This window comes from Mangifera indica, unplaced genomic scaffold (assembly GCF_011075055.1).
Source record: "Mangifera indica cultivar Alphonso unplaced genomic scaffold, CATAS_Mindica_2.1 Un_0003, whole genome shotgun sequence".
Classification (NCBI taxonomy): domain Eukaryota; kingdom Viridiplantae; phylum Streptophyta; class Magnoliopsida; order Sapindales; family Anacardiaceae; genus Mangifera; species Mangifera indica.
This window is the reverse complement of record NW_025401095.1, coordinates 279,918-293,294: the sequence shown is the minus strand read 5'-3', so window position 1 is coordinate 293,294 and position 13,377 is coordinate 279,918. Positions and strand designations below refer to the sequence as shown.

The 13,377-nt window shown below is 31.8% G+C and overlaps 2 protein-coding genes and 1 pseudogene across 2 annotated transcripts; 1 reads left to right on the top strand and 2 right to left on the bottom strand.

Moving 5' to 3' along the window:
• Positions 1-2,023: 2,023 nt before the first annotated feature.
• On the bottom strand, positions 2,024-4,157 carry LOC123205340 (annotated as a pseudogene).
• A 2,930-nt stretch (positions 4,158-7,087) lies between these two features.
• LOC123205339 (histidinol dehydrogenase, chloroplastic-like) lies at positions 7,088-9,164 on the top strand. Its single transcript, XM_044622290.1, has 6 exons — positions 7,088-7,125; positions 7,258-7,298; positions 7,669-7,697; positions 7,830-7,943; positions 8,884-9,039; positions 9,156-9,164. Exons 1-6 carry the CDS (start codon positions 7,088-7,090, stop codon positions 9,162-9,164), a joined length of 387 nt encoding a protein of 128 aa, XP_044478225.1.
• A 1,591-nt stretch (positions 9,165-10,755) lies between these two features.
• On the bottom strand, positions 10,756-12,376 carry LOC123205338 (WAT1-related protein At5g13670-like). Its single transcript, XM_044622289.1, has 6 exons — positions 12,195-12,376; positions 11,847-11,963; positions 11,534-11,777; positions 11,273-11,437; positions 11,032-11,180; positions 10,756-10,951 (listed from the first exon to the last, which is right to left on the bottom strand). Exons 1-6 carry the CDS (start codon positions 12,374-12,376, stop codon positions 10,756-10,758), a joined length of 1,053 nt encoding a protein of 350 aa, XP_044478224.1.
• Positions 12,377-13,377: the final 1,001 nt, after the last annotated feature.

Here is a 13,377-nt window from a genome sequence, read left to right as displayed (position 1 = left end):
CAAAAGCCTTGAATTTTCTGAAATTCTTAAAAGCCTCTGACTTGTTGGTTAGAAAATACACCCAATTCATTCGACTATAATCATCAATAAAGAGCAAAAAATACTTACTCCCACCAAGTGATATAGTTTTCATAGGTCCACACAAATCAGCGTATATCAACTCAAGACATTTAGAGGCTCTCCATGATTGCCCACTAGGAAATGATTTTCTTGCTTGTTTTCCATAAATACATCCTTTACATAAATCAAGTGAACCAATTTGAGGTAGGTCATGAACCATACCTTTTTGACTCAATAACTTCAAGCCTTTGATATTAAGATGCCCATATCATAAATGCCATGATTTCGACTCGATCTTTTTGCTAACAACAAGAGCTTGATTTTCCATATTAGAAATTTTGAGTGGAAACATTTTTTTATTAGTCATAGGTAAATTCACCATAGGGTGCCCGAATTTATTTTTAATAATACACTCCCCATTGTTAAACAAAATTGCATATCCATCAGCCATTAATTGTCCTACACTCAACAAACTATGTGCAAAGTGAGGAACAAAGAAAACATCAACAAGTAATTTTACTTTACCATAGCTTGTCTCCACTGCAACTGTGCCCTTCCCTTCAACTTGCATCAACTTGTTATCTCTAAGTCTAACTTGTAGCTTCTGTGACTCATCAAGATCTTAAAACAATGATCTATTGCCAATCATATGATTCGAGCACCCACTATCAACAAGCCAAACATCACTTGGAACTTTGTTAGTATGAAAATGAGCCATAAAGAACTTACTTTCTTGATTTTCTTCTTCCACATAATTTGCTTGATTCCAACAGCTACCTTCACATGCCCAAAACTTTTCGCAATTAAAGCATTGGATAACATTCTTGTTCCATTTTGCTCTCCCATGGATCGCCTTTCTTGCCCTTGAAAATGACCTCTGCCTCGTCCTCTACCACGAAAGTCGCCTCTTCCATGTCCTCTACTAGTGGACATATCCTTTTTGTTTTCCTCCCCCTTCACTTGAAATGTCTTTTCTTCACTCTTCCCTTGTGATCTGTTTAGCCTTGCCTCATGAGCTTGCAAAGAACCCATTAGCTCATCAAAGGAAAAAATGGACAAATCCTTAGATTCCTCAATTGCAGCTACAACATGATCAAACTAAGGAGTTAAACTCCTCATAACCTTCGCAACAATAGTTTGATCAATTATTTGGTCTCCGTATGACCTCATTTGACTAATAATTGCAATAACTCTAGAAAAAAAAAATCTTGGATTGATTCATTTCCTTTCATGATTAAAGTTTCAAACTCATGTCTAAGAGTTTGGAGTTTCACAACTATTACCTTCGATGAGCCTTGAAACTCAGTTTGCAAAATTGTCCATGCTTGCTTTGAAGTGGTAACTGCTGCAATTCTTGAGAAAACAGTCTTGTGAACTCCTTGTTGGATGAAGAACAGTGCCTTTAAGTCCCTCCTTCTATTCTCCTTAAATAGATTCTCTTCATCTAGATCACCAAACCCATTCTCTACTAAGTCTCAAAGGTCTTGAGACTTAAATAGAGTCATTTTGCTACTCCAGAACTCATAACTCTCTCCTCTAAAAATGGGAATGGTAGGCTGTGAAATGCTCAGTGAATTTCCATTTGAAGCCATGGTGTTTCTATCTTTCTCTCAATACTATTAAGTTTTCCAATTGAATCTAAACCTGCTCTGATACCAAATTTGTTGGGAAAAGGGGCAAAATAAATTTGATATAATAGTAAAAAGAACAAGCATAATTGTAAGGATAGAATTATTTTTGAAAATGTATTTTTGATGATTTATTGACTTTAGAGAAAGCCTTTAAATAGGCTTATAGAGAACAACTTGGACTCAACTACATGGAGAAATACTAGACACATAAATAACAAAAATCTCACATAACCTGAACCCCATTCAGCTACATAACAAACTAAAGAAATATTAGCAGATGATAAATAAAATCCTAAAGACCAGTTCAAACAACGGTAATATGTAATTTTGGATCACTCTTCAACAATATCCATGTCTGTCATCTCAATCCTCACGTCCGGCTCTGAAGTAATGTGATCCTTCAGTTTCCTGTGTCCGAAAGCTCTTGTCATTGCCAATTACCCATCCACACGTGGAACATTCCCTGATTTCATTACCCTTGTTAGTTCATGGAAGTCGTCTTCTACCGTCATGTTATGAATTGGTTGTTACAGTATGCATTGTTTACTGGGCGCTTTAGACACAAATCCACCTCTGCTCTCAACAAGTTCTTTCTCTTTTTGGGGTTCATGATCTACTGTTATAGGTTTTGCTTCACAATTTTTACTTAAAATTGCTCGAGAGTCACCTACATTCGCCATAATTAGCTTCTCTCTGTCAATTAGTATTGTTGTAACTGCAGTTGACCTGCCTCGTGATTCGACTACTTTATCCAATATCTCATAGTCTGTGGCTTTGTATGCTCTCTTGAAATCCTTTTTTAGGACAGGTCCAAAAATCAGGCTAAGCAAAGCAAAGACAATCAGATTTCTTTTGAGTAAAATAGAATTTTCCTGAAGGCAATACCCTTTTTCGTACCTCACTTATAAAAGAGATGAGATTGCAAGTATTCTGCAACACTGCATCTCAAATGGCCGTCGAAAATTGCATATAGTCCTAGCTCATGGCCATTCATTTGCCTAGTTTCTGCCACAATGTAATCTTCCATTCCATGACCCATTTCCCTTTAACCAAATGAAACCCACAAGTAAGATGTAGTCTTGAAGGCTCCTGTTGCTCTTCTTCCTGTTCATTTTTACTGGTATCATGTTCATCAACCTCCTAAAATTATATGTTACAATTATCAACAATTTTTTTTCCTTCTCACTTCTCACTCAATAATTTACAAGATTATAATTTCTATTTTATTGAAGTGAAAGACATCCTGGAAATTTTCTATGGACACAAGGTGACGCAAGATAAACGTTGAAATGGACTGTGAAATCGTTCACGTAGACGATAAGACATTGATCTCATCATCTAGGTTGTAAAAAAAAAGAGAGCGAAAGTTTCCATTCTTATTTTCCTTTTAGTTTTGTTGAATAATATTAACAAACCTAACGTGGATGATATCATGGCCCATTCAATGCTTACCCTGTTCCACGAGGGAATATATTGTTACGACTTCAAGATAGATATCTTTCTTTATATTTTAACTATGAATCTTTAGCAGTGACTATAGTCAGGATGCATAAATTCAAAGGAATTTTGAGAAAGCTGTATACCTTAGCTTCAGAAGAATCGCCTTGTGATTGCTTTGGTTTTCTTTCTCTTACAAAAAGAAAACAGAAAATGGTGAATGAGAAATAGATCAGTTGGAAAAGAAAAATGGATAAAGAAAAGTACAACGAAAACTAATATGCTATTCGAAATTTCAGTTCAACAGCTAGAAGAAAGAGATATAATATCGGCAAACTCACTTGCATTTTGATTGACTAACAAAGTAAGAATGAAATTTGGTATATTTATAGGCATACCTTCACCTTTTGTAATAGTATCTCTTCTGGGAAATATTCTGCTCCCTACATGAAAATTAAGAAAACATCATATTCGTCATATAAATTATTGAAATTTGTGACCACTTCATCTATAAAGATGATGCATACAGATTCTGCTGTCTGATCAGTGGTCAAGAGGGACAAAGGGCAGCGTTCTTGAGTCTAGAAGCTATTTGAACTTAACCTTGAAAAATCACTTTAGAATTTATTCAAGGAATATGAATTTTAATAGAGTTTCTCTTAAGAATAAAAATTCAGATATATAAACATATTATTCTTTTTTATTACCAATTCATTAGCAAATATTAGATATTGAAATAATATTTTGACTAATGAACCAACATAAATTGATTGTGCATTGTCTTTATTATCTCTCTGGTTCGTTCATAAATTACATAGAAACTCAAGATATGGTGTCTTTTCTTTTTCCCCCTTTATAAATATTTGTGCATACCTTCAAATAGAGAGAATCTACTTTCTTCCTCAAGCTAGATGCCCTTTTCTGCAAGAGAAGATATATATCAAGTACTCTAAGCTGAGAAACATGAACTACAGAATATGATAGGCAAGAATTCACTGGACATAAGAAGATAAAAGTTACCTTCATCATTTCCGCAGGTAACTTGCACGGCTTTAATCCTTATGGTAGTGAAAGTTTATATATAGAGAAAGGAAAAGAATACAGGTGTCTCCATGTTCACACTGATGACACTTAATATTGAGGCACGTCTTGGTCATATATATATCAGCTTCTGTCTGTTACTGCTTGGGTGGAGATAAGAAGTTGCCTGCACCCACCCCTTTAAATGGGAAATATAGTCTCTTACTAAGAGACCCTTTTTCTTTCAAACTACAATAAAAATTAATCTACGGACCAAATAATTAATGACATTTTAAGTTTTGTTGCAAAATGATTATTTTAAGGAAATTAACACCCAACTTTAGAGGAGAAATATTTAAGAACCATTTCACTTTTATTTGAATTAATTATTTCATAAGATGAAATTTTGATTTTGTTTACCAAAGTTTAACGTGTTAGGGATGAAATGTTTAAAGATAATTTTAGTTTTGTTTCAAAAAGAGATAAAACTTAAGCTGTTTAGTACTCAATTTTCAGTGTTTCAGTTGTGTGTGAGGGAATTATTTTGATATGAATTTTATTATTTCTAAAAAAAATTATAACTATACACTTTTGCGATTAAATTTTTTTTGGTTTATAATCGAACAAAATTTAGAAAACTATTAAGGTCAAAATATTATTTTATCACAAATTGTGGGAAATCCAAAAGCTGATACATTAACTTCTCCATTTTCCTTTAAAAAAAAAAAAGATACAGAAATTTTTACCATCAAAACACCTTGCTTATACAAAATTAATTAAATATTTATATCATAAAGTTTAGCATAATACCAAGATTACCTTATCTTTAATCTTAAAAATGTAAAATGGCTCTTGAACCTTTCAAAAGAGACGACTGGCTGTTGATCACAAAATAGTTAGTGTTTTACAAAGATTTTCTATAAAATTCATCTAAATTCAGGTAAGTGGTTCCAGTTTTATTCACTAAATATAATTAATGAATATTTCCATAAAAAAAAAAAGAAAGCGAATTTTCATTTCTTGACACCTATCTTAATTGTTGACTTTGAAAAACAATAACTCTGCTTTTTTTTTTTCTAAATTAATTTTATTATACATTGATGGTGGATTTTAAAGATTGAACTCGTTGTCCATAATAGTTATGACTAATAAGTCACATTAGACATATGCATGTAAGATGAGAAAAAATATCAATTTGAAATTGGAATAATAGGCTTTAATTCCTACTTGGAATCAACCTATTCTAGGCAAGTTCTGATTTCAATTTTATAGAATCAATTGATTCTAATTTCAAAATCATATGCTCTATAGTTACATAAATACAAAATATTGGTTGTCAAGTCAATATTGATACTCATATAATACGTTATTATATAAATAAATGTTATCTAATCTTTAAAATCACTAAATCATATTTTATATATATATATATATATATTCAATTAAGAGTATTTAAAATTGGGTACATACATTTTTGTTGTATCTAAGTAATATGGGTTTCTTTTTCATAACCCACAAACATGACAACTAATATATTTGTAAAAAATGATGAAAATGTATATAAGTGATTTTGAACTTCACCCAAATATGCTGGGTAAAAATGTTGAGTACATAAATTTTCGTGGGAAACTGTTATTTAGCTTGGTATTTTCATCAACTTAATAAAAAATTTAACAAATTTTTTTTATAACAAATTTAAAATATGAGTGAAAAAGTAGACTTTTCAAAGTGGTAATTGTTTCATTATAAATAGGGTATATGTGAATCGGGTTAAACTTGAATATTCTTTGACTTGAGTTTAGTTCAAATAAAAAATGGTGTGGCTCAAGTGAGCCAAAATTAAGAGTGACTCAAGTTCGACTCAAATAATAAATGATTTAGTTCGGATTGACTCAATTTCGATTCAAATTTATAACTAAACTCAATGCTTCAAATTCATGGTTTGGTTTGACTTAAATCGATGGTTTGAATTCGTGACTCAAATTTGTGACTTGAGTTTGTGACTTATTGATTAAATAATGTTGTTTTACCCAAATAATATACAATTTCACCAATTCGAGCCAAACTAAGCCATGAATTCTAACCACTAGTTCGAACTATGAATTTGAGTTGATCTGAATCATGTACTTGAACTGAGTTAAGCCATAAATTTTGAATTATGAATTTGAGTCAAACTCAAATCAAACATTTTTTGGCTTGAGTTCAATTCGATTTTACAAACGAACTGAATATTTTAACTTAGATTCTACTCGAACTCAAATTAAACAAATTCAAGCTGAGCATAATCAAGTCAAGCTGGTTTTTGAAATTGAATCAGCTTGGTTTGGATATAACATAAAATCATAAAGCAACAGAAAACAATATAAAAACGTATCATCCAAATTGGGGCGGGAAATAGTGATTCAGCCATAAAAAGCAACAAAAGCACAAAGTAATCTGGCCATCCTCTAGGCTGGGGGGGTCAGATGCCCACTGACCTAATTTTCTCCCCCTTTACAAAAGTAAACAAAAGAAAAATAATTGAATAAGAAAGCAGTTGATCTATGTTAGGAGATATTACGTCTGTTTGTTATCAGTCAATTTGGAAACTTGGCTGGCACTACCCTTGTACCAGAATTAAGTTTATTGCTAAAGCCATGTGATGATGCTACTATAAATATAATTAACCTTTCCTTTCTATGAGAATACTGGAGGTTAATTTTGTATGTGCTGTGGACTTTTGCCTTTCCTTTTAATTAGCCTAAAATAAATAAAATCTACCTATCTACAGCTTGTTTTTTTTTATGTGTATTAAGATTCTCAAAATGGATGAGAGATCTCCATCAACGTCGTGTATTGAATATATTCAGCAGCTTTATGGGCTTGGTTGGAAGGCAGGGGATACTTGAAATGTTCTGTTGTGTATTTAACACACTGCAAAAAACAATTTTTATTCTAGGATGTACTGTATCGTGCCAAGAAAGCTGGAGGAGGACAGGTTTGAATGCGTAAAGCAATCCTCATATGTGTTTGTGTACTCAGGACTCAGGAGTAATTTCTTTTCAATGTTAGCTTTCTATTTAGGTTTGAAATATCTGCTTTATATAATTTAACAATTTTTGCTTAACAGGCCATATCTGCTATGGCTTTGGGGACAGAACTTGCCCAATGGTATGAATTTTCTGTAAATTTATTTCTTGGTGGAATTTAATTCTGATAATTAAGTATTCTCATTTCTTTTGTCAGTTGCTTAAAATACTTATCTGAATTTGAGCGTAATCTTGTCTTTTAGATGAGTTGATTGATAGTTTATAAATGCAAGACATTCATAGATAAACACAATCCATGTTTTATGCTTTTTCAATATTCTGAATGCTTGTTAAAGAGATGTTTAACGTAAAAATTAACTGCTTTAAGGTTTTCGTTGTTCAAATACAGATTTAAAAAAGTAATAATTATTGAAAATTGTGTTACTTTTAATACAAAAATGTTCCTCTTCATCAATTTGCAGGTTGAGAAGATTTTTGGGCCTGGAAATCAGTATGTCACCCAGCAAAAATGATTCTCCAAGTATGTATTCTTTTCCTTTACTTAAAATTAGCTTATTTTCCATTCTTGTGAAGGTAAAAGCAGAGATAAATATGCAGAATTTTTCTTTGGTCATTTTGACTTGTTTTATTTAGGTTTCTATCTGCTTAACAGAGCAGTGGAGCAATGATTTCAATTGACATGCCTGTTGCTCCTTCAGAAGTTTTAGTCACTGCAGACAAATATGCTAGCCCTGTTCACATAGCTGCAGATTTGCTTTCTCAGTTAGTTACTTGATTGCAAATTGTAACACCCAAAAGGCCAAAAGACTTATGCCCCCAACACCCCCCCCCCCCCTTCAAATTCCTACCCTCTATCTTTGAAAAACTTAAATACTCACCTATGCACTAAAATTTGTTAAAATTAAGGGTAAAATCATAATTTTAACAATAATATTTAAAAAAATAAAAGTTTATATCATTTTACCCCCTTAATTTAAAAAACTAATAATTTCTCCCTAAAATTAAGTTTTGAAAAGTGACATTTTTCCCCCTATCTAGGGTTTTAAATTTTGCTAGCAAATTTTTAGTGAACGACGGCCGATGTCTCTCCCTCCAGGCATCGTCTCTTCCTCCAACACTTTCCTTGCGATCGACATTGTTTGAATTTGATAGCATCTAGACGAAATCCAAATGAGAAGTCGAAGCTCTTTGTCTGGATCTTCGTTTTCCAAACGAATTCAGCTTCGTCTAGACCACCATTGTCGTTCATTGTTTCGACATGATTTTAGATGTACCTATTGATATTGCTTCTATGATTATCTTAATTGTTAACATGATTTATGAGTTGTATAAAATTATAATTGGTTAAGCTGTCCATTGTTTGGACATATACCAAGCATATATTTGATTTTAGATCTTATGTGTCAGTACGAGCAGAAATGAACCACTTCAGTAATCCATAGTTGTGGTTTTTTTTTTTTTTTCAATTATTAAGTAAACGAGAGTCTGAATCAATGGATAAGTTTCCTGTTGATCTATTTCTTGCATTGGAGGCCAATCTCAAACAATCTTATGTCATTATTTGAACTCAGCAGATTTCATGCTTGTGTACATTTGATGTCCTGAAACAGAAAACCCATTTCTTTTCACGTGAATGAATGAATTTGTACGATTCATACTAGTTTTTTTCTGCTTAATCAAACTTAATGCCTTCAATTTGTGAATAGGCTGGGCATGAGCCGGACAGTCAAGTTGTTCTTGTTATTGGCGGGGATGGAATTGATCTAAGAGCTATCGAGGAGGAAATCAGAAAGCAGTGTCAAGACCCTCCAAGAGGAGAGTTTGCTTCAAAAGCTCGTAGCCACAGTTACACCGTGTTGCTCGTGATATGATGGAGGTTAACCCTCTTATTTCTTTCTCGGCTTTCTTAATTCCAAACCTAGATGAATTTATTTTTACTGTTTTGTTAGTACTTTTAACTTCTATGATATGATGACAGGTAAAGTGAGTAGTGGTTTAGGTATACAATTCATGCACCTAATATTTACCTTTCTAGATTTTCACTCTAGCTAGCCTCTCCAATTTTGATTTCTTAACCAGTCCGCACATTTTTGGGCTTTTCAGTTATACTCATGCAGTGTTTTTGAGGATCTATGATGGAAGCCTTAGTTACTATAATATAAACTGTTTGAAATTTGTGCTTGGAAAATCATGAAATGATAATGACTTTCAGAATTTTTATGAAAATGTGATATCGATTTTATTTTTTCTTCATCTTTTTGGTATATATGCATGTCTCTTGTATTACTTTTTGTGTTCAAGTTTACATATCATTGTATTAGAAGTCCTGAGTATTGCTTTGTGAAAATAATTTCATCATTGGTTTATTTAGGCAGTCTCTTTTTTTAACGTGTGTTCCTGAGCATCTGATAGTTAATGTCAAAGATGCTGAAAAATGGGAATGCTTCATTGAGAATGCAGGTATTATTCTAGAATGTTTTTCTTCTTGTTCTCTGAAGTGTTCTACCTTGATAATTTTCTTTATGGTTGTATATTTTGATATCCCCTAGCTTTAGAGGTGCAAGTCATAATGTCTGAAGGTTCTTATCTTTTAATATTGATATATTTTGTTCTAAGTCTCTGTTAATGGGTTTTATTTCGAATACAAAAAATTACCTTGAATAACTGTGGTTAGATTTAGTAAATTGTTCTAGTAACTAAGTTGAATTCTTGGTATGTTTTATTCTGCTTGATCCCATAGGTAAACTTCATAATGCCTTATAATTGGTTACCATTAAGGCCGATAAAAGCGAAAACACACCATTGATGGGAAAAGTATATAATATAAATAGAAAAAATATATAATATAAGATGTATTGAATTAATAAGATATAGTAGATGTATCGTATGATATGATACATATCCTACGATACGATGTATATTTTTAATAAAAATATTTATTAAAAATATCATTTAACAAATTATTTAATATATATAAAAATTTAATAATTTTACTAATGTGACTAACCATATTAGACCAATCAATTCAAAAAGGATAATACAATATACATAATTTTTATATATAAACAACGATATATTATTATATGATTAAGTAGTATATTATTTTTTATTTTTAACTGTCTAAACATATGATTATATATCGTTATTTATATATAAAATTATACCCATAATACTACTCATTCAAAAACTTTTCTTCTAAAAACATCAATCCTACATAAGATTCTATAGGAGTTTCTATATAATAAATGACTAGACTGAAAGCATCCTTATGGTCTACAGAGTTTTGTCATCAACCATGTTTTTTTTTTTTTCTTTCTTAATTTCCTTTTAATTTCTTTATTTTTTCTTGACAAATCTATGTTTATTTGATTTTTTTTTTTTTTCGGAAAATTTCACTATCTTCATCAACATACCTTTCAATTTTTTCTTTATCTTTATAAAATAAATCATTAAAAAAAAAATTGTTGATGAGATTTGCAATAAATAAGTTTACATGTATCTATGAGAAAAGCCCCTAACTAAGGGGCTGTATTTTACTTTCATACAAAGAAATATTTCATGCATGAGCCACGGGTTCACTAATTAACAATCACATTGGACTGGCTTGGAGTCTCTATATCACCATTGATTACAGCCGTTTGTCGATGATTTTGTGGAGCGGCGGCGGCGGCATCATCGTATTGAATGTTTTGTGAATTTGAACGACGTTGGTCTTTGCTTTTACCCCATAACACCATGTACAGTCCAATGATAATCACAACTGCTCCAAGAACCCTAATCACAGTAACAGCAAAAAGTTGATTAAGTTTGTTTTCACATTTTCTCTTCAATTTGATTTTGCATATGATGCATACCTTCCTAGGAAGAGTCTCTCAGCTAGAAAAAATGAGCTGAAAATTGCGACGAGAACCAACCCCAGAGGATTAAAAGAAGTTACAAAAACTGGTCCTCCTTTCTTCGTTAACCAGCCCATTATGAGATAGTTTGAGCAAGACACCATTCCCTGGATATATCACGAAAGTAGAACATCACTGGTAATTAAGTAAAATTTTATGATATTTTGATATTCTTGAGGAGCTCAGTGTTTATTCTTACACCAAAAATTACAGCTAAAAGTTTGGCATCTGGGTTGAATATGGACCAGATTTTTGTGTTTCCTCGTTCAACTAGGAAGGCTAGTATGATGCCTTCCATGAAGCTTAATATGCATACCAAAGCCGCCAAACTGAGCACTGATGGGTAGGATCTTAATATATGTGCCTGCAAAAATAGTGCAGATTGGAATTATACTAATTCAATTTATTTATTTTTAGCTGAAACTGACTGAAAAATATGCAGATTGGAATATTTTCTTACTTGCAAAATGATGAAACAAGACCAGCAAAACAAACCAACTACGATCAGTACAGCACCCTTCATTAGATCTGTATGTTGTACATCAATTGCAGATTTCATAAAAATTATGGTTCTTCCATTCGTCCATGGCAAGTCCAGGAGAGTTCCTTTTACAAATGTCATTATCATTGCTCCCCCGACTGCCACAAGGGTTCCCAGTATCTTTGCCTGGCTATGCAGCTTCCTAAGTTTAACAATCTCAAGCCTGCCAAAACATTCACAAGGATTGAGAAATCATCACAAACATTCACAAGGATTGAGAATAGTCAATTACCTAAAAATCCAAGCCATTATAACTGCCATGGCAGGAAGAATATTGTTCATGGCAACAGTAAATGTTGCAGTAGTGTTTTTCATCCCAGTATAGTACAAATTTTGGCCAAACACAGGACTGTAGACATATATATAATTGCATATTAGTCTCTGGTGTTGTTGCGTATGGTAAAAGAAAATAATGTAAGTGGGTGAGTGAAATTCTTACTCGATCAAACTAAGCAATACGATCTTAGAAAAAGTGGAGAATGTCATCGTGGGCCGGGTGTTCCTTGGAAAATAATATATATGAATAACACTGTAAAATTTGATTAGAATTCACACAGAGAGAAAGTAGAGTTAGAGATACCTTTCTATGACAATGGCAAAAGGAGAAATGAAAGTGGCAGCAACTATCATCCGGAGTGCCACCAGAACACGTGGGCTCAGACCATTGTCCAGAGCATGCTTTACAATGATCGCCAAGGATGCCAGGTTAAATTGCAGAAAAATCATTGCCAAGTATGGCAGTGATTTCTTGAAAAAATTCATCTCTGTATAAATCTTTCTACAGTTCGTTTATGAGGAAATTGAAACTTTTACTCTCATTTGGACCCATGTATACATTTATATAATATTTTTTACACTCTAAACATTTTTATCACTTTATATGGTAGAATGTCTAAATTACCCTTATTTTCAACTTTGAGAAACCAAAACAAACTTTACAGTATTACTTGCTTTTAATGTACTATAAAGAGAGAATATATATAGATATTTAGTATCAGCATTTGAAACAAGATTTATATATATGTGTTAGATAAAATCAAATGAATTTAAAATTGTTGAGTTTAAATTTTTTAGATTAAATGTACAAAAATTGTAAACTCAGTTGATCTTATCTGTCGAAATTTTAGTTAGCATCAATCTCATATTAAAACAACATATGAAAATATAATCCAAGAAACCACCTATGAAGAGTATGTATTGAAGTACTTGGTGTTGAATATGTAAAGAATACACTAATATATATATCCCAAAAATCAAGACAAAAATGAATTAGATATTCACGTGAGCTTGTAGGGAATAATTTTAAAAGTTTTAAAAGCTTGCAAGGAATAACTTGACTTGCAGAGGAGAGATAATGTAATGATTTTTGCAATAGAATTCATGTGAAGTAAAATTTCATCTTTAGCATATTTATTTTAAACATACCATAAAAGAGAGATCTAGAGTTAGCACAGATTTACACGAAAAAAATTCAGTGAGCAATCGACCGATGAAATTTGTTGGATTTGCAGAGGTGAAATAATGACAAGACAACAGGTGATGTTTTCTTATAAAACAGAAACATAAATATATTGTATCATATCAAAATTAATTTAATTTGAATTCCACGTAAATAAATTCAATTTAATTATATCAGAATTCAATTAAGTAAATCAAAATATTGTTAAATATTATAATTTTAATAATATTATTAATTAGCCAATTGTTGCTATTTTAAAAATGAAAAAAAAGTCAGAAAATTAATTTTGGCTTGGGAAGGTTGT